At 36.3% G+C, this 21,225-nt stretch overlaps 1 protein-coding gene across 2 annotated transcripts in view; it reads right to left on the minus strand.

The window, feature by feature from the left end:
* Positions 1-21,225, minus strand: part of TDRD7 (tudor domain containing 7) — a 153,834-nt gene that overhangs the window by 81,998 nt on the left and 50,611 nt on the right. For both annotated transcript variants that reach the window (XM_036741502.1, XM_036741503.1), the window contains 2 exons: positions 14,079-14,152; positions 11,180-11,397 (listed from right to left, as the gene is read on the minus strand). In XM_036741502.1, coding sequence (XP_036597397.1) covers positions 11,180-11,397; positions 14,079-14,152 — 292 coding nt within the window. The remainder of the gene's footprint in view (positions 1-11,179; positions 11,398-14,078; positions 14,153-21,225) is intronic.

Genomic DNA, 21,225 nt, shown 5'->3' on the forward strand with positions numbered 1-21,225 from the left:
GGGAACAGAGAAGACCAGGGTTCATCTTCAGAGGAGGACATTAAGTAAAGAAACCCTCAAAGAGTAATGTCAAATGGTCATCTGTCCAAAAAGATTCACACAAGATCCTGAAAAAGACTTTCAAAATCAAATGACAAAGATGGAGGAAAAACTTAAAAAAAAAAAAAGAATAATCCAAGAAAAAACAACATTATGAAAGGAAAGTCAACCAATTAGAAAAGGAGATCCAGAATCTTAAGGAAGAAAATGACACCATGAAAATTAGAATTGGGCAAGATGAAGCCAACGAAATTATAAGAAATCAAGAAATAATTAAACAAAATATGAATAATGAAAAATAGAAGAGAGAGTGAAACATCTTGTAAGAAAAACAACAGATTTGGAGATCAAGAACAGAAAACATAAAAATAACTGGATTAACTGAAAGTTATGACCAAAAAAAGAAATCTTGACACAATAATACAAGAAATAATTGAAGACAATCATTCCGAAGCATTAGAACAAGGGAAGAAGATAGAAATAGAAAAAAAAATCCATTGATCATCACTTAAAAGAGATCCCAGGAGGAAAACACATAGAAATATCATAGTCAAACTCCAAACCCCCAGCTCAAGGATGAAATATTAAAAGCAACAAGAATAAAACAATTTAAATATGATGGTGCCACAATTAGAATCACACAAGACCTAGCAGCATAGACACTAAAGGACCGCAGGTCTTGGAACACTATATATCGAAGAGCAAAAGAACTGGGGCTCTGGCCAAAAATATCATACCCAGCAAAGTTAAGCATAATCCTAAATGAGAAAAAAATAGACATCTGATCAACTTTCAGATTTTCAAGACTTGTTAAAAAAAAACCTGAACATATATATTTAGAAGATTAGACATACAAGAGCCAAGAGAAATATAAGGTACATATCAAAGACAGAGTATAAGAGGTTCAGTAAGGACAGACCATTCACTTTTCATATATATATAAATGTAAAACTTAGGTCTAAGATAATTATTAATAATTGGGTAGCTCATAAGAAAGATGGGCGTAAACCTGATCATGATATGAATTTTAAAAGTAAAACCATTTAAAACAGCTTAAAAGAGTAATTATTTTACATAAATGAGGTGCAAGAGGAAGAATCAATACAGAAGAATTAGATTGGGGAGGAGGGCTGGTAGTTCTGGTTACCTATTTTCATCGGGAATGGGTTTAAGAGGAAACAATACATATATATTTAGAAGATTACAAAAGTCTTCTAAATTCAGAAGAAATAAAATGGTAGGGGCATGAGGAGGGGGAAGAGGACAACGGAGGGATCTTTAGAGGGAAGGGTGAGGAATTGGGTAAAAGGGGGGTATAGAAGGGTGTTCAGATTTATGGGAATAGGAGGAAAGGGGAGGGATCCTTGGAGGGGGGTAGGCAAGTAAAAGGGTGGAAGTAAAGTAGAGGAGGCAGGAGGGATAGGAGACAAGATATGCATAAACATAAAAACAAACAAAGATCAGGAGTAGAATTTGTTTGGGAAAGTATATGTCTATATATATATCTATGTGTATGTACATATCTACAGCTATAGAGAAGCATATCCAAACTTAATTGTAGCCTTTGGGGGAGTCAGGGGAGGAAGGAGGAAGGAGGAAAAAAGAACAAAGTAAAAAGTACACAGCAGAGAACAAAAGAAAACTTACAAAGAAGCAAAGTACTTATTCCTTCAGCAGTGACATTTATTTTTGTCATCAGGCTAACATCACTTCATCTGGGATAAGGCTCAGCCTTCTTCTCTGGGGCTTCTTGGGTCCATCCAAATTAAATTAAAGCTGCTGTATTTTTAGGGTTAACTTCACCCTTTGTGAGAAACAGGGTGGCATCTCTGCTACCACTAAATGGGATACTTCCTCCAGATAAGCCATTTCCCTTCAATTCAGAAAGGTGGCTAAGACAAGTATTTTTACAACTCAGAGACCATTTTAGAACAACTCCAAAATGAAAATAAAAGTACAAACGTAACGGATTTCCCATGCTCCATCTTAGGGACCCAATCAGAAAAACCTCTCTCACAACATGAGGCTGTTTAACAATGAATAGGCAGCATTCATATAGCACTTTAAAGTTTGCGAAGAATGTTACAAATACTACCTCATGTAAACCCCACAACTCAGTGAGGTAAGTGTTATTATGATCCCTATCTTACTGATAAGGAAACAAAGGCACAGAGAGGTCAAATGCTACTAAGTGTCTAAGGCAGGATCTGAACTTGGAATTTGACCATAAGCACATTCCTCTCTGGTTTCAGAATGCATTTTAGAGAATGCACATTCATCAGCTAATTTTCTAAACCACAGCCTGTCTACTGTAATCTAGTTTTCTCCTTTTGACTCTATCAGCATAGTGTTTTACAAAGGACCTAACAGAGCAGCAGAATTTGCTGATGGTTTTCTCTGCTCTGAATGACCCAGTCCTTTCTCTTTTCTATAGCAATGAGTACACAGGCTAGTTTTTCTTTTCTTACTGTCAGTGTGTGTTTGTCCACAGAAGGTCCATCTGCCCTCCAGAGTTCCAGAATGATGGTTTCAGGCTAACACAGCCTGTTGGTAAGGTCTGGACTTGGAGGAATACTCTAACTACTAGTTACTACCAAACCATGGGGTGTTCTTCAAGCAGAGTAGTATATAATTTTAAATAAAACTGACCCGCTTTATTCTGTTAGATGCTGAGATCAAAGTGGTTGTGGCAGAAGCTGTAATTATAGAATCATGGGACACAGGACTGGAATTACTGGATTACTATTTAAAAAAAAAAATGTTCCAATAGCAGTTGGGTCCAAAATAGTGAGGAGTTTGGAGGAGGGTTCATGATACTATTTCTTCCTCCTCAACTCCCAGCATGTTGTACTTCTATTATTGCTTAGCTCATACTCTGTTATATTTGTATAGATCTTTTACCTTCTTTATTAGACTGTATGAAGCTTGAGGTCAACTTTACTTATTCGTCTTTGCAACCTCTATAACACCTACCATGGGGCCTTACACATAGCAGGTGCTCAATAAAGAGACTTTCAGAAACAATGATGGGAAATCCGGTGATGAGCCGATGAGCTGTTTGATATGCCATCGTCTCTCTCATTTGACATAAAAAGTCAATAGGTCCATTATCTGACCTTATGTTGATTCTTTTAATTCAAGCAACAAGCAGTGGAGAGGCCCGCCTTCTCCAGAGTGAGACTCTACTCTTAGGGCTCGTATACAGAATTTTATGTTCTAGTCCATCAATATGTTTGCTTCCAGCATTCCTTTTCAGATGAACATTAGAGTTTTGATCTTTTATGTATGATAACATGAGAGCTCCTGGACTTAACTTTCCTGCCTCATACTCTGGCCAAACCAAGTATATATACGTCAATGAATCCATGATATTATCAAAGTGGGATTTTTACTGATTTTACTGATGAGTGGGACATTTACTGATGCCAGCTGCAAAAAAAATTGCTTTTTTCATTCTGCACAATTCTTGATCAAGTCTTTCATAAAGGATCTACATAACTTACTGGAGGGACTTTCTCTGGCTCTTTTAATTTTTTGATGGAGAACTGGCTATCCAGCTATCACCTCTTGCCACCTCCTTTTCTAGGCATAATGTCCTCTTATGGTATCTTTTATGCCAGTTCATGTGCAAAAGTAATCACTGCATCCTATTGTAATAGCAACCACAGTGGCATACCTGGGATGGCTGCTAGCACAGGTTCTTTGATCTGCTTTTCTAAAAGAAAGCAACTTTAAAGGGGTCAACAATCTTACTTTAATTAAACATATGTATCACTCAGTTCAGGGGAAAAGTCAGCACCCTGAACTTCAGTGAAAATACAAGCAAAGAAAATAGCACAGATCAACAGACAGGGCTTCAAACTGTCTGGGAAGTTAGGACAGATCAACAAACAGATCCACTGTCTGACCAAAGCAATACACAGTTACCAGAGAGAAAGAGAAGCACCAACATCTGAGTTTTCAAAGCTTGGGGTCTCCATAACAGCTACCCAGAGTCTCCTTTAGCCAAATCACACCAGTGAGTGAGCTCCAAAGCAAAATGCTAACCTCAGAATATATATACACTTCTCAGAGCCAGAGGTCATCACAACCCTCCTGAGCCAGTGCCTAACAGAAATTAGCAAAAGGTGTGAGCCTTCCTACAAACAAACTTTCTCTAATCAAGCTTCCCTTAATGGGCTCCATGTGGGCAGGGAAGAGCTTCCCATTCTATTAACCTCAGACTTATTTATGCCATGTAACTCTTTACTTTCTTTTGGGACACTTTCTATTTTTCTAAGACTGTGATATTGCATGATGCATTGTACAATTTCTCAAATATGATCCAGCCCAATCACTAACTCTGGCCAAGTTAATTTTCCACTTGCAAAACTTGTCAAGATATATACTAATGGATTAATTCAGTGATCTAGTGCAGGCTGTAATTGGGATAGGGATGTGTTCTTCATCTATCTTGGTTTTCCAGTATGGATGGCCAAGCTAGACTTGAACCCAGGTCTTCCTAACTCTGTGCCTGGCTCTCTACTGCACCATGCAATCCAGAACACTTTAGATTTTTGGCTGCTTTGTAAATACTGCTAATTTATATTAAGTCACTACTCACCAAGACATCTTTTCCACTAACACTGCTGTCTAGATATGCCACTCAAATTCTATACTAGCAAAATGAATTTTTCAAACTTACAGTTTCATACATTTACTCCTGTGAAATTTCATCTTATTAGACCTGATCCATTTTCCTGGTCTATCAATATCTTTCTGGACACTCTCATCTGATACATCACCTACAAATTTTGACAATGCCAACTCTCTTCCCAAGGCACTGGAATAAAACATAAAAATGTTAAGAGCAAAGGATCAAGGAAACGCTCTCTTCCTGGCTTCATTTCAGGTGCCACTGTTGTCACTTCTTTATACATGACACTGGGTAGTGAGGGTAGTGGTTACAATTGGTGGTTCCACTATTATCACTTCTCAAAATAAACTGTTATATATCAACACCTGCAGATTGCGCCATTTCAAATTGATTTGTCGTCCTCCCTCCAGTTTCTTCTATAAATGTTCTCGGGATGGTCTATAATCTACAAATGTCTCCCCATGGCCCAAGAGTACTTAAAGTACCACCTAAAAAGGGATGAGCAATCAAGGTTTCACTGGTTCTCATAGGTTTCTGTGCTTCCACCAGTTCATAAAACAATACAATTCTCAGGTCAAAAAGATTAGGAAATACTCATTCTAAAAATCACCTACACCTCAAGAAAACTAGAATTCTCACAGAAAAAATGAAAAAAAGAAGCAGGAAACAAGGCACACTAGCACTTCCAGACTTCCATATAAAGGAGAACACAAAAAATAAAATATATAATTTCAGTCACATGAAATTTTAAGTTTTGGTTGAACAAAATCAATGTAGCTGCTTAAATAAGGGAAACTATTTCTATGGAAAAAATGTTCATCAAATGTCTTAGATACAGGTCTGAATGCCTCTGTGTGTGTGTGTGTGTGTGTGTGTGTGTGTGTGTGTGTGTGTGTGAAATTGTTTAGTTGTTTTTCAATCATGTCTGACTCTTCATGACCCCATTTGGGGTTTTTTTTTTTTGGCAGAGATACTGGATTGGTTTGCCATTTCCTTCTCCAGCTCATTTTCAGACGAGGAAACTGAGGCAAACAGGGTTAAGTGACTTGCCCAGGGTCACACAGCTACTAAGTATCTAAGGTCACATTCGAACTCAGGGAGATAAGTCTTTTTGATTCACTGCACCACAAAGATGTCCCCATGAAGCAAATATATGATACCATATATAATATCATAATGCTTATCTATTGAGGCTTATGCTATTATGGAACAAATACTCTAAGCCTCAGTAGATAAGTGGTCAAACAAATGAACAAACAGTTCCAAAAGAAGAGTTACAAACAATTAATAACCATATGAAAAGAATGCCCTAGTCACTAAGAGAAATGCAAATTGAAATAAATTGACAAAAATGACAAATATGGAAATAGTCAAATGTTGAGGGTCTATGGGAAGACAGGAACACTAAAATGCTACTGGTGGAATCATAATGATCCAACCATTCTGTAAAGCTATTTAGAATTATGTTTAAAAAATGTCTATACTCTTTGATCCTGAGTTTTCATTGCTAGGAATATGTCCCAATAAGGTCAAATACAGAAAAAAGGTTCATATGTACCAAAATATTTACTGCAGCACTTCATATTATGTCAATGAACTAGAAATAACATAGAATGTCTGAACAACTGGGAAGTGGCTAAACTATGGTACATAAATACGATGGAATATTACTGTTCAATATATATAAAGAACTCAGAGAAGCATGGTAAAATTTATATGAAAAGATAAAGAGCGAAGTGAGAAGAACCAGGAAAACAATATATAAACAAACAAATGAAATTAAATGCTGTATAATTTTAATGAACAAGCTAAACAGGATAGGAAAGAGAAGAGGGAAAAGAAAGGGGATTGGGAAACAGACGGGAAGGAAAGGAAAGGAAAAGGGGAAGGAAAGGAAAAAGGGAAGGGAAAGAAATAAGCATTTATTAATCACCTACTATGTTGCCAGGCACTTATAAGATCTACATAAATATTATCTCATTTTATCCTCACAACAGTTCTGGGAAATAGGTGCTATTATTACCCCCATTTTATAAATAAAAAGGTTGAGGCAAACAGAGGTTGACTTGCCTAGGTCATACACCTAGTAAGTGCCTGAGGCCAGATTTGAACTCAGGTCTAGTCACTGCACCATCTAGTTACCCGAAGAGCTGAGAAAATTAGTCTTCCTCCTTTCCTAAGAGAAGTGAGCAATTATGGGTATGAAATGTTATGTATGCTGTCAGATGTGGGCAACGTGTCAGCTGGTTTCCATGAACTGTTTTTCCTCTTTTTCAAACCTTCGTTACAAGGCAAGGTTAGTTTAGTAAGGGAGGGGGAAAGAATATATTTGGAAATGATTATGATGTTAAAAGCCATCAATAAAACAAAAAAAAAATCAACACAAATGATTTTAATAGGATATCACCATCAAATCCATCCTAGTAGCAGTTGACACCAAGGACCAAATGGAAGGGAGTCTCAGTTACCTACTTCACTTTCCATACTAGGGGGGTGGGGTATGGGGTATGGGGTGGTGGGTTATCCTCAGAGAGTTCTTGTAATGTTGCCAGAAATCTTTAGAGGTTATTTTCGTCCCCAAAGAATTTTTGGACCAAAAAGTTTTAATTTTTTTGTGTGTGTGGGAAATTTTCTCTTTCCAGACTTTCAGATCAGGAATAAAAGACACGACATATGCTATGATAACACCAGTATTTAATTATCTAATATAAAACTGAGGAAATAGAACCTGTGGGTATTAAGAAGTTCCTGCTGTACAAACACTTTCTTTTGTACACTTTTGTAAGATTGCCACGAAAGGCAATCTTAAACAAATATTATTAGGAATAGTTAGAATTTGAGAGTATGTATATTTTAATTTTTTAAAAAGGTTTATACAAACTCATTAAAAATATACTGTATTTCTCTGGATTTCAAACCTCACACCAAAAAAAAAAAAGAAGAGAGCTGGGCTAAAGATATGAAATGAGTTCATCCATTCACAGCCCGTTCATAGCAGGCATGTTGCCCCTAGGGCCTGGCAAAAGTCTGAGGGGATGGGCAGTGTTGTTAAAAGCTATACCAAAGTGATAGTAAATGACACTCAACACCAGCCTCTGGATTTCACTTCAGGCAAGTGAACTCGAATCGATTCACATCTAAGTAATGGTAAGAAAGAAAAGTTATCATCCAATTCAATTTGATTCAATTGGCATATTTGTATTACACTAATAACTGATTTTGATCTTTCTAGTCATTCTTTTATCTCTGATCTAAGAGCCAAAGTTATTAGTGAGACAAGCACACAGATTAACTATGAAGGGAAAGCAAGTTGTTTAACAGCATAAGGGAAAACTAAATAGTTTAAAAAAAAATCAATTCATCAAAACTACTTGGTACTAGCTAAAAAAAATCAATCTATGGCTAACATGAAAAACAGCAAAATTATAAATGCTGGATTAGATATGGGAAAAGTGGAACACCAATTCATTGTTGGTGGAGTTATGAACTGATCCAACCATTCTGGAGGGCAATTTGGAACTATGCCCAAAGGTCTATAAAAATGTGTGTACCCTTTGACCCAGCAATACCACTTCTAGGGCTGTATCCCAAAGAGATCACAAAAATTAGAAAAGGACCCACATGTTTAAAAATATTTACAGCAGCTCTTTTTGTGGTGGCCAAGAACTGGAAACTGAGGAGATGCTCATCAATTGAGGAATGGCTGAACAAGTTGTGGTATATGAATGTGCTACTAGTAGCATACTACTGTGCTATAAAAAATGATGAGCAGGTGGCCTTCAGAAAAAAAAAAACCTGTAAAGACTTATGTGAACTGATGCTGAGTGAAGTGAGCAGAACCAGGAGAACATTGTATACAGTAACAGCCACATTGTGTAATGACTGACTTTGACAGACTTAGCTCTTCTCAGCTACACAAGGACCTAAAACAACTCCAAAAGACTCATGATGGAAAATGCCATCCACATCCAGAGAAAGAAATATGGAGTCTGAATGCAGATCAAAGCATACTATTTACTCTCTTTTTTGTTTTGTTTTTCTTTCCCATGGTTCCTCCTATTCATTCTAATTCTTCTATACAACATGGCTAATGTGAAAATGTTTAATAAGAATGTATGTGTAAAGCCTATATTGGATTGCATATTATCTTGGGGAGAAGGCAAGGAAGGGAGGGAAAGAAAATTTATGCAAGTGAATGTTGAAAACTAAAAACAAATAAATTTGTAAAAAAAAAAAAATCAATCTAAAACACTGTTTTAAACACTGTGTTTTCATTCCCAAAAGATTTCTTTCATCACCAGAGAAAAACATAGCTTGGTTCAATAAGAAATTCCTGGAGGAGATGAAGCCAGTTTTTTTTTAATAGTTTTAAAATGTTTCTTTTTTAATAAATGAAATAAGAGAGCTAGAGGAAGAGAATTGCAAAAGAAATGAGAACTATGGAAACAAGAGTTGGAAAAGGAATTAACAGTTAAGCACAAAAGGTACAAAACCCTGACCAAGTAACAAATACCCTGAAAACAGAACAGACTAAACAGACGCTAATGACTCCATTAACAGATAACAAGAAAAAAAAGTTGAATATTTTCTCAAGTCAAAAGGCTGAAAAAAAAAAATAGAGGAAAATATAGGGTATTATCATATAGCAAAAAACTAAGCCAAAACAAAACCTGACCTGGAAAAGAGACTGAAAGATAATTTAAGAATCACTGGATGACCTGAGAGCTATGACCAAAAAAAGAACCCAGTCATCATATTTTTTAAAAAAAAAATCATAAAAGAAAACTGTGCAGATCTTTTAGAACCTGAGGACAAAATAAAAAACACAAAAAACCTCACAAGTTACCTCCTGAAAGAAACCCCCAAACAAAAACTGCCAAGAACATTCTAGCCAAACTCTAGAGCTTTCCGCTAAGTGGAAAAATACTGCAAGCAGCCAGAAAAAAGTATTTGAGCACTGAGGAGATACAGTCAGAATCACACAGCCATCATCGTAAAGGAGCAAAGACCTTGGAATACAATGTTCCAGAAGGCAAAGGACATAGGATTACTGCTAAGAATAACTAAGCAAAAAGGTATAATTTTACATGAGAAAAAAAACCAGATCTTTAATGAGAGGACTTGTAAGCATTCTTGATGAAAATACCAAAGCTGTGTAGAAACTGTGAAATACACAGAAGTTTTTTTTAAAGGTAAATAGGAGTAAATAATCATAAGGAAATAAACAAGGATATGCTATTTACATTCTAACATGGGGAGATGATACATGTGTCCTCTACGAACCCTAGCATCAACAGCAGTCATATAGGGACTCTATTCAGACAAAGGACTTAGGAGTGATATTTTGATGATCTTATAAGAAAAAAGAAAAGGTAAGAGAAAAAGAAGAAACCAGGAAAGGGAGAGGAAAGTTAGGAATAATCACCTCACACAATGGGTACAGAAGTAGAAGTCTATACAAACAAGAAGGAAGGAGGGGGTAGAGCAGCTGACACTTGGAGGAAGGGGGAACGGGAGGGACCATAGATGTACATAGATGTACTAAGGATGTACAAAAATAGTTACAGTTCTTCTTATGGCGGCAAAGAACTGGAAACAGAAGATGCCTATCAAATGGGGAATGGTTGAACAAGTTATGGTATATAAATGAGATGGAACACTATTGTGCTGTAAGGAAATGATGAAGGGGATGGTTCAGAGAAACCTAGAATGACGTATATGAACTGATGCAGAGTGAAGTGAACAGAACCAGAAGAACAATTATACAGTGACAGCAATTCGGTAAAGAAAAACAACTGAAAGAATGAGGAACTCTCATCAGTGTAATCACTAGCCAAATTCTAGAGGACTAATGATAGAGAGGTAAAGGTCTCAGAGTACAGAATGAGACAGAACCAAGGGAACAATTTAAACAATGATGGCAATGTGCTAAAGACAGATGAGAGAAACCTGGGAAAATCTGGATGAACTAATTATATAATGACAATAATACTGTAAAGACAAACAGTTATGACTTAGGAACTCTGATGAACATAGTAATTCCAGAGAATTCATGATAAAACATGCTACCCACCCTCCTGACAGAGGAGTTTGAGAAATATTTTTTGGGGGGTAGCCACTGCCAATACAGAAATTAGTTTTTCTTGACTATACACGTTTTTAACAAGGGTTTTGTTTTTCTTTCTTTCTCAACTGGGTGGGTAAGGAGTGATACGAAGGAAAGGAGGAGAATTTTTGCTGATTAAAAAAAAGATTTAATTAATTTTTAAAAAGTTGACAGAGATTTTCCAAAATGGATACTGTTATTAGCTTCTGTACATTTATGTTCTCTTATCTACCACACTGTGATAACATTTGCTATTTATCAACTTCAGATATACCAACATTGGGACAATTGTCTATAAAATGCTTTGCGCTCCTTGGATAAAAGCTGATATGGCTGATAAAGTATCATTGCTATAACATTTTATTTGGGGAGATGGGGTAAAAAAGAAGAAAACCTACCGTGCAAATATGAGGCCAGTGTTCAAACTGCTGAAAAACTCCTTGGTTAAGTTCTTCTTTATACAGGTCTTTGTAAAACTGTGGAAGCTTTGATACCCAAATGCCATTGTTATGCTTGTTTAATATCTCCTTAATTCGCATCTGAACCTCATCCATTTTATAAGTGTTAGACACAGGAGGCATGATGTTTGTTTTTTGAATAGTCTCATTTAAATTATCTTCAAAGCAAAAGATTGAAAGAATTAACCAAAATACTCAGTATTTTGTCTAAAGATGAAGAAAAAAAGACTTAGTTACCCAGTACCTTACCTAGGACCACAGGATCATAGACTTAGAGCTGGAAGCGAACTCAAAGGTCATCTGGTATAATATTCTCATTTTACAGATGAGGAAACTGAGGCCCAGAGAGGTTCAGTGACTTTTCCAAAGTCATATAGGCAGTATTAAGTTGCAGACCCAGGATATGAACCCAGTTCTTCTGACACTAAACCCAATCTTTCCATTCTATCACTCATCCGTCTATAGCTTTTTCTGCTGATTTGTCTACTATTTCTGTAAACACAACAGGGACTTCTAGGTCTGAGAAGGCTAAATATGGGAGGCAGAAAGATTAAGCTGCAAAGGAGAAGAGCAAGCTCATTTCACCTCCATGCCAGTCAAACAGGTTGGAGAGGGTCTAGTAGCCCACACAAAGAGGTGTTATCCAAATAATAGCATTCTGTAACTTTGCTTCAGAGTTTATTCAGAAACAACAGGCTGATCGCATTGCTACGGAAGAATGAATAAAATATGCATTTCAAAAGCAAGCTTTCTACCTCCACTCCAAAATGTATTTTCCACAACATAGGTGGAGAGGCACATATTCTAACACACAAACTTTATGGATGTTAAAACTTTTGAGTGCTTTAGTTTGTAAAAATTACTTTTCCAGTATGTAAAACTTGTTCAACTTTCCCCTTTAAGAAGGAGGAGCAAATCATTTTTGAAAAGAAGTCCAAAGAAGTTATCAGTCTATAATAAACAGCAACAACAGAAGTTTACATTAATATGAATTTATGTGTATACTTCATACCCATTACCTTACATGATTCTCACAATGATTTTGTGAGAGGTGGTTAGCAAAGGTAGCAAAGTATTATTATATCCATTTTACAGGTAAGGAAATTGAGTCATTAAGTGATTGGCTAAAACCTAGTCAGTGGCAGAAACAGGCCTAAGACCTCAGGGCTTTTAATTCTAAAACTAGGACTCTCTCCACTACAGCATGCTAATATTGTTATACCAAAATGATCCCCTTTCTTCAGTACTCTAGATCAGGGCTTCTTAAACTTTTTCCAACTCCTGAGCCCTTTTCAGTTTCCATATCAGCAGCACCCAAGGGCACATGCAGTACAAAGTGCTCAGAACCACGCTAAACTGAAGCGGCCTGATACAACATGGGCAAGTGCTGCCAGAAACACATGGGATTCCTTATGCACTTGATTTTTAATAAATTTTTGGTCACTGCATGTTCAGAAACCTTTACTGTTGCCAATTTTTCATGACCCCATGGGGTCTCAACCCACAGTTTAAGAAGTGCTGCTCCAGATGATAGTTCAGGCATGGGATTATTTGAAAGGATCCAATAAAAGGCTGGGGAGAATCTATGGAGGTCCAGTAGCCCGAGGCTCACAGCTCAAGGCTTTCCTCCAAAGAGTTCAGAGACTACCTTCCTAAGCAATTAGTTCAGTAGTAAAACTGGCAGGACCCTCTCAGAGAGACTTTGGACTAAAGATCTGGCTCAGCATCCTCTGGTCAGTTCTGCACTGAATTAGATCTTTTCAGACCTGCTGTACCGACCATTAAATACATTCATTCTATGAATAAGAGTCACTTTCTCCTCTTGGTTTTAGTCAGCTATTATTACACAATACTTTTCTATTCATTAAATGCATGAGGGAAAATCTGCAAGACTCTCTATATATATATATGTCCGTGTGTGTGTGTGTGTGTGTGTGTGTGTAAAATTTTTCAAGCAAACCTGTATACTCTTCTTTCTCACTGGAATTTATTTAGCTTACCTAAGTTAATTTGCCTACCTAAAAGGAGACGGACTGAGTTACATACTGAGAAGATATGAGCAACTTGTTTTAATATTTTAAGAGTTGCACAATACATTCCAAATTTCTTCTGACTTTGCAATTTTAAACTAAACACAAGCTAACAAAAGCCAATTTCAAATAAAAACATCCATGTTAATGAAATATGGGCTCCTCTGCAAGAACTGAATTTTTTAAAAAAATCTTCCCATCCCTGCCTGAAACTGCCTGGCCTATAGAAGTAAAATACACTGCTATAAATTTTTTCCCACAGAGTGCCTACAGCTTCAACTGACAAAACAGTTGACTAATACATTATTCTAAAAAGTCTCTATTGACAAAATTTATTTCTGGAACATCAGAATGCAAAACAAACATATGTAAATCAAATGATATTTGTGATGGACCAACTAAAAAAACTAGAGATGTGCTCTCATGAAAAAGCCTACTATAATATTACCTCTTTTGTTTGGCATATGTCAATTTAAAGCAGCAATTTTTTAAAAAATCTTATATTTAAAGTAGAAGGGAGAACCAAAAATACATTTTCAAACTATCAATGTAGTCATAAAAAGTTAAAATACTACTTACTACTACCCTCATGAGGTTGTCATACTGTGATGTTTTCTCTATTCCTTCCTAACCAATTACTACACCTAAGCAGCTACACGGGTGCTCTGCAATTGCAGAGAGGAAAGAGATGCATCTACAGGGTGTCAGATCAAGGTTAAAAGAAGAAAGTACTTCTTCCCAGAGGTATGGCTACAACTTTGGCCTCGCTGGTAGAACACAGTTAAGGCACATCAAGAGGGGAGACGTACCATTTATATCTTTAGGAGAACTTCTTGACAGATGCACTTGAAATACTGGTGGAAGGGCTGCTTTTGGGTTAGACCTAAAAAGTAAAGAAATTATACAGTTAAAATTATAGCCATATGTAATCGGAGCATCAAAATTATATTTTTCATTTAAAGTCTTCTAAAAGTTTCATCCATGCATTATTTCAAAAAAAAAGCAACAATGCCAAGAAATAAAGCACAGAAGAAATTGACTATTGATTCACCAAATTTGCCAATTTAGAAAGATCAATCTCTACATGGTGTATCTAGAAATAAGTACATAGCTTTTCCTAATCTTAGAAATCTGAGAGTTCCCCAACACTCTTATGGTACTTGGAAAAAGATAAGAAAGAAAAACACTTTCAGATGAATGTAGGACCAATAGAGAGATTCTCGATTAAGAAAGCTATTGTTGGAAAAGCATTCAGAAATGAGAATTGGAATTTCACTCAGCACATATATAAATTTAGGGTTTAATGAATATCCCAAATTGGAGTTGATGAGAGAGACAGCATGGGGTGGCAGAAAGAACACTAGACTAGAAATCAAAAGGCCTGGATTCTGCTCTGACATTGTCACTTACAAGCAAGTCAGAAACTCTGGAGCCTTGCTTTCATTAATAGGAAAATGAGAGATTTAGAATCAGAACTGTAGAACTAGAAAGGGCTTTGATATCAAATTGGCCACGAAATCCCCTTTAGTTCTAAAATGAGCTGCTAGATGGCACAATGGATAGAATCCCAAGCCAAGAGTCAGAAAGACTCATCTTTCTGAGTTCAAATCTGCTTCAGATACTTTCTAGCTATGTGACTCTGGGCAAGTCACTTAACCCTCTTAACCTCAGTTTCCTCATCTGTAGCTGGAGAAGGAAATGGCAAACTACTCCAGTATCTTTGTCAAGAAAAACTGAATAGGGTGAGGATGAGTCAGACATGACTAAAACTACTGATCAAGTTCTAAAACTGTAGGATTCTATAGTCTTTAATTCCACAGAATGTTAAAACTAAATTTTTCCAGCAAAGTTTTTGTCCATTAAGCAGTGGCTAATGGGTAAAGGTCAAACCAAACCACCATCTCTGCCTTGAGTAGAGGAAGGAGAGCACCCATCTTGCCCACCATTGCTATTTAAAAAATACCCTCAGAAAAATGTTATCCACCTCCAGAGAAAGAACTGATGAGTATGAATACAAATCAAAGCATGCTATTCTTCACTTTTCTACTTTTTTGGTTCAAGTTTTCTTCCACAAAATGACTAATATGAAAAGTTTACATGATTTCACATGCATAACCTCTATCAGATTGCTTACCATCTCAGGGAATGAGGAGAGGAGGGGAGGGAGGGAGAGAATGTGGAACACAAAATTTTCAAAAAGGAATGTTAAAAATTGCTTTTTACATGTAACTGGGAGAAAATATTTTTTAAAAAGTACCCTCAGACTTTTGGAGAGTGTGTTTAGTATTTCAGAAGGTCCAATTGCTCATATTCACTCTTTATCTTCCATAGAGTCATAAAAATTAATTTTGATAAAAAAAATAGGAAGTTGTATGACTAGCAAGCAAAAGCATTTATCTCATTAAAGTAAAAGTTTGAAAGTAAAATCTCTCATTATTCTATTACATTATTATAATCTCTCATTATTCTATTACATATTCTATATTTTTTAAAATGAAGTGTCTGCTAGTTTCTCACAAATCATACTACTAATATTAATTAAAAAACAACTATCTGTATAGCTGAGAGAAAGTAAGAAGATATTCACTGCAGATGTTGGAACATTCTCAGTTTAGCACCTGACTATGATATTTCAAGACTGAGATGTTAAAGCATCTAGTTACTGATAAATTTTTGACAGATTACCTTGATGAGGAAGCGTACTGTAATGGAAAAAGAACTGAATTTGCTATCAGAAGATCTGGGTTCAAATTCTGCCTCTATCACTCATTACCTGTATGACCAGGGCTTAACCCTTAAAAACCTCAGTTTTCTCATCCACAAAATAAGAGGATTGCACTAGACACAGACTCTAAAGTCTCTTCCAGCTTTAGTTCTATGATACCATGATGAAACAGGGGACAGAGGAAATAAAGGATGAACTGACAACAAAAGCAATGGACCTAAACCAGTTGGGGTTGAATGTGAGGCTAGGAGCAGTTGGGAGGCATGCCAGGTCTGCCACGTGCTTAGGAAAATCCAAATAAATGAGAGGTCTTGGCCAGTTAGGAGAATGGAGCAAAGACTGCAAGCACTGGGCAAGCAAGGAGAGGTTTGCTGGTAGCTGAAGGGATCAGAGGGAGTCAATTTCAGGCAGCCATTGGGTTAAGAGGGATAGGAGGTAATACAAATGTGCAGTAGTCAGAATGGCACAGAAGAACTAAGAGAAGAACTAAAAGGAACTCAGAACTAAGAGGATGGTAAAGATCATCATCTTCCTCACTTTCTGTTTGTTTCTCCTCATCTCCCCTTCAAGTCTCTTTGCTTAGCTATTTTCAAGTATCCCTCTCCTCCAATATCTTTTCTCCTCTCTTTCCTGGTCTTTTCTCTTTTCCTTGATTACATGCCAAACATATGCCCAACTCTTTTTTCCTCCTTTTATTTGTCAAAATGATTTTTCTGCTAAACTTCCCAGAGTTCTTAATCATCTTTATACAGTATATTGTAAAATTGTATAACACTAATAATGCCTCAGAATAGTGTTTTATATATAGTACAAGCTCATTAAATTTTCACTGATTAACTCAGAGGCTAATGTCCAAATAGACTGAGGCTCAGAGAACGGTAACACCTTAATTATTTGGACTGTTAAAACTGGAAAGCTGAAGCTAAGACCTGGCAATCCTGAAAGTTACAGGTAGAGTTGAAGAAAGCAAATATTAAAGAATCTTCATCAATTACTGTCAAGAGTCCAGTGTCAAGCCTTCTTAGAAATTCAAAGATGTGTGGAAGTAAGGTTGAGACTACAAAAACAGGGAATCAAAGACAACTCTCCAACACATCTAGTCATGCAGCCTGGCCATTTCACTCTCTGCCCTACTCTCAATGCTAAAAGAGAACTCCCTTTCCTGGTCATTTCTCTTCTCTAAGCATTGTCTTCCCCTATGAGAATGCAAACTCCTGGAGGCCAGAGATTGTCTCTTTTTTTAATCTTTGAATCCCCAGCACTTGGTATAAAGCCTGGTACAAAGTAGTCACTTAATAAATGGTTTTTCATTCACGCATGCATTCACTGATTCATTTATCTGTTCATTAATTTAAGAAAAAAGTGGTTTTATTTTCTAGACCAAGAAAGAAAAAAGAACACACATATGTGGCCAAAAAAGCTGAACCCTGCAGGTATAAAGATGAAGATGGGAAGACAAACAGAAAAGCAAGGCAACAGATCACAGAATCTGATTTGGAAGACTTTAGGGACCATCTAATTGAAGCCTGCACAACATATGGCCTACGGTCAGTATCTGTGCAGGCCTGATCTAGACTAAGAGGGCAAACAAACTAGTGAACAGTTCCAGTGTTCCATACCAGAGGAATGAACTTCTTAAGATGGGACAGTCTGAAGAAGTCCCTCGCAATGGGAAAGACTAAGAATACACTTTAAACAAAATAATTCAATTAAAGGGGTCTACAACTTCTTTCCTTAACCCCAAGTCAAACCTCTTATATTTAACTCTGTGAAACTTTCTAATTGATAGTAATGGCTTCAAATATGTCCCCTAAATCTTTGCTATCTCTACCTTTTCTGGATCTAGGAATATTAGACTGGAAATCACAGGTCTGGGTGTCTACTGCCATATTCACTTGTTATCCCTATATAGATGATTCTCCAGCCCTGTCCTCTCTCTTTAAGCATATCTTCAACTTCCAACTGGATACTTCTACTTGAATATTCCACTTTCACTAAAAACTCAACACACTTAAAGCTAACAACCTTTCACCTCAAACTAATTTCTGACCAAAAAAAAAATTATCACTCACCAGGCTTGAAATCTTATAATCCTTGACTTTTCCTTTCTCCCATATCTTCATATCCAATCAAATTCCAATTCTTATCACTTCTTCCTTCATAAAGTGCCTCTCATAGATACCTTCATTTCTATTCCTACAGCCCCTGCCCTAGTCTAGGTCTTTATGACCTCAGAATTGGATTATTTCACTAAGTTTCCTATCTGGTCTCCTTGCTTCCAGTCTCCCTTCCTACATCATTACAGCCAAGTTAAATCTTCTTAAAATATGATTAATCATTGTAACTCACTTGCTCAAAAACCTTCAGTATACCTCCTCACTGCCTATTAAACAAAGTCCAATCTCTTAAATATGGCATTTAAAGTCGATTACAGTCTGGATTTAATTTCTCTTTCCAACTTTAACTACCATTGCTGTCCTAAAATGAATGCTTCTTTCCAGTCATACTGGTCCACACTGTCTCTTGAAAAGACCATGTGGGGGGTGGAGCCAAGAAGGCAGTATGAAAGCAGGGACTTCCTGGAGCTCTCTTACAAATTCTGTCAGATAACTCTTAAAAAAAGTGAATCTGAACAGATTTGGGAGAGACAGAAGCCACTAGGAGACTTGAGTGTGGCAGATTTCCAAGCCAGTTGAATCCGAAGGGTTGACAGGACAGATCTGTGGGCTAGGAAAGCACTGAGTGCATGGAACTAAACCATATCAGAGCCGGTGCATTGAAAGAATCCACAGATCACCTCTTTAAAGAGATCCCAAATTGAAAATGCCAAGAAATATTATAGCCAAATTCCAGAATAACCAGGTCAAGGAGAAAATACTGCAAGCAGCCAGAAAGAAACAATTCAAATACCGAGGAATTATGGTCAGGATAATGCAGGACCTTACAGCTTCTACCTTAAATGACAGAAGAAATTGGAATATGATATTCCAAAAGTCAAAGGAGCTTGGACTACAACCAAGGATCAACTACCTAACAAAGTTGAGCATAATTTTTCAGGCAAGGGGATGGAGATTCAATGAAATAAGGGAATTCCAGACCTTCTTGATAAAAAGGCCAGAGCAAATTGGAAAATTTGATCTTCAAATATGAAACTCAAGAGAGACATAAAAAGGTAAATGGGGCGGGGAGGGGTAAAAAACTTTGTTATTCAATAAGTAAAAAAATCAAACTTTTCCTACAGGGTGGGGAAAGGGGAAGAAAAGGGGGGTGGTTGTTAGAAGGGAGGAAAGAAGCAACAAAGAGAAAAAGGTAAGATAAAGGAGAGGTGTCCATAGGGAGAGAAAACTAAGGAAGGCGGTGGTCAAAACCAAAACTTTTTTGAGGAATGGAAGTAAAAAGGGAGAAATAAAAGCATAAACGGGGGGTAAATAGGATGTAAGAAAAAGAATGGGATGAACTCTCCCATAAAACAGAGGCAGATAACAGAATGGATTAAAAACCATAATCCTACAGTATGTTGTTTACAAGAAACACATCTGAAACATGGGGATACACACAGGGTAAAGGTAAAAGGCTGGAGTGGAATATATTATGCTTCAGCTCAAGCAAAAAAAAAAAAAAGCAGGGGTAGCACTCCTAACCTCAGACAAAGCAAAAGCAAAGATAGATCTAATTAAAAGAGATAAGGAAGGAAAGCATATCCTCCTAAAAGGCACCACAGACAATGAAGTAATATCATTACTAAACATAGATGCACCACTTGGTATAGCACCCAAATTCTTAGAGGAGAAGTTAAGGGAGTCATAGGAAGAAATAGACAGCAAAACTATACTAGTAGGGGACCTCAACCTCCCCCTCTCTGAACTTGATAAATCTAACCTCAAAATACACAAGAAAGAAGTTAAGGAAGTGAACAGAATTTTACAAATGGTACATATGAAAGACGTCAGGAGAAAACTGAATGGTGATAGAAAAGAATATACCTTTTTCTCAGCAGAACATGGCACATAAACAAAAACTGGCCATGTACTAGGGCATAAAAACCTCACAATCCAGTGTAGAAAGGCAGAAATAGTCAATGCATCCTTTTCAGATCATGATGCAATAAAAATTATTTATAACAAAGAACCATGGAAAATAAGCTAAAAATTAATTGGAAACTAAATAATCTAATTCTAAAGAATGAGAGGGCCAAAGAACAAATCATAGAAACAATTAATAACTTCATTCAAGAGAATGACAATAATGAGACAACATACCAAAACTTATGGGATGCGGCAAAAGCAGTTCTTAGGGGAAGTTTTATATCGCTAAATGTTTACATGAATAAAACAAAGAAAAAGGAAATCAATCTATTGGGCAGGCAACTAAAAAAGCTAGAAAAAGAACAAATTGCAAATTCCCAATTAAATACCAAATTAGAAATACTGAAAAGCAAAGGAAAGATTTAAAAAACTGAAATCAAGAATAGTATTGAACTAATAAATAAAACTAAGAGCTGGTTTTATGAAAAAATAAAAAAAAAATTGACAAACCTTTGGTCAATTTGATTTAGAAAAAGGAAGAAAACCAAATTACCAACATCAAAAATGAAAAGGGTGAATTCATTTCCAAGGAAGAGGAAATTAAAACAATAATTAGGAATTATTTTGCCCAATTGTATGCCCATAAGTTTGACAATCTTAGGGAAACAGGTGAATATTTACAAAAATAAAAACTGCCCAGATAACAGCGGAGGAAGTAAAATATTTAAATAACCCCATCTCAGAAAAAGAAGTTGAGCAAGCCATCAATGAACTCTGTAGGAAAAAAAATCTTCAGGGCTAGATGGATTTACATGTGAATTCTGTCAAACATTTAAAGAACAATTAATTTCCATACTGTAGAGACTATTTGGGAAAATAGGTGAAGGAGTCTTACCAAATTCTTTTTAAGACACAAATATGGTACTGATACCTAAACTAGGAAGAGTCAAAACAGAGAAAGAAAATTATAGACCAATTTCCCTAATTAATATTACTGCAAAAATTTTAAATAAAGTATTAGCAAAAAGATTACAGCAACTTATCACAAGAATAATATACTATGATCAGGTAGGATATATTCCAGGAATGCAAGGCTAGTCCAGTACTAGGAAAACTAAAGCATAATTGATCATATCAATAACAAAACTAGCAGAAACCACATGATTATATCAATAGATGCAGAAAAAGCTTTTGACAAAATACAAC

The sequence above is a fragment of the Trichosurus vulpecula genome, chromosome 1 (assembly GCF_011100635.1).
Source record: "Trichosurus vulpecula isolate mTriVul1 chromosome 1, mTriVul1.pri, whole genome shotgun sequence".
Taxonomy (NCBI): domain Eukaryota; kingdom Metazoa; phylum Chordata; class Mammalia; order Diprotodontia; family Phalangeridae; genus Trichosurus; species Trichosurus vulpecula.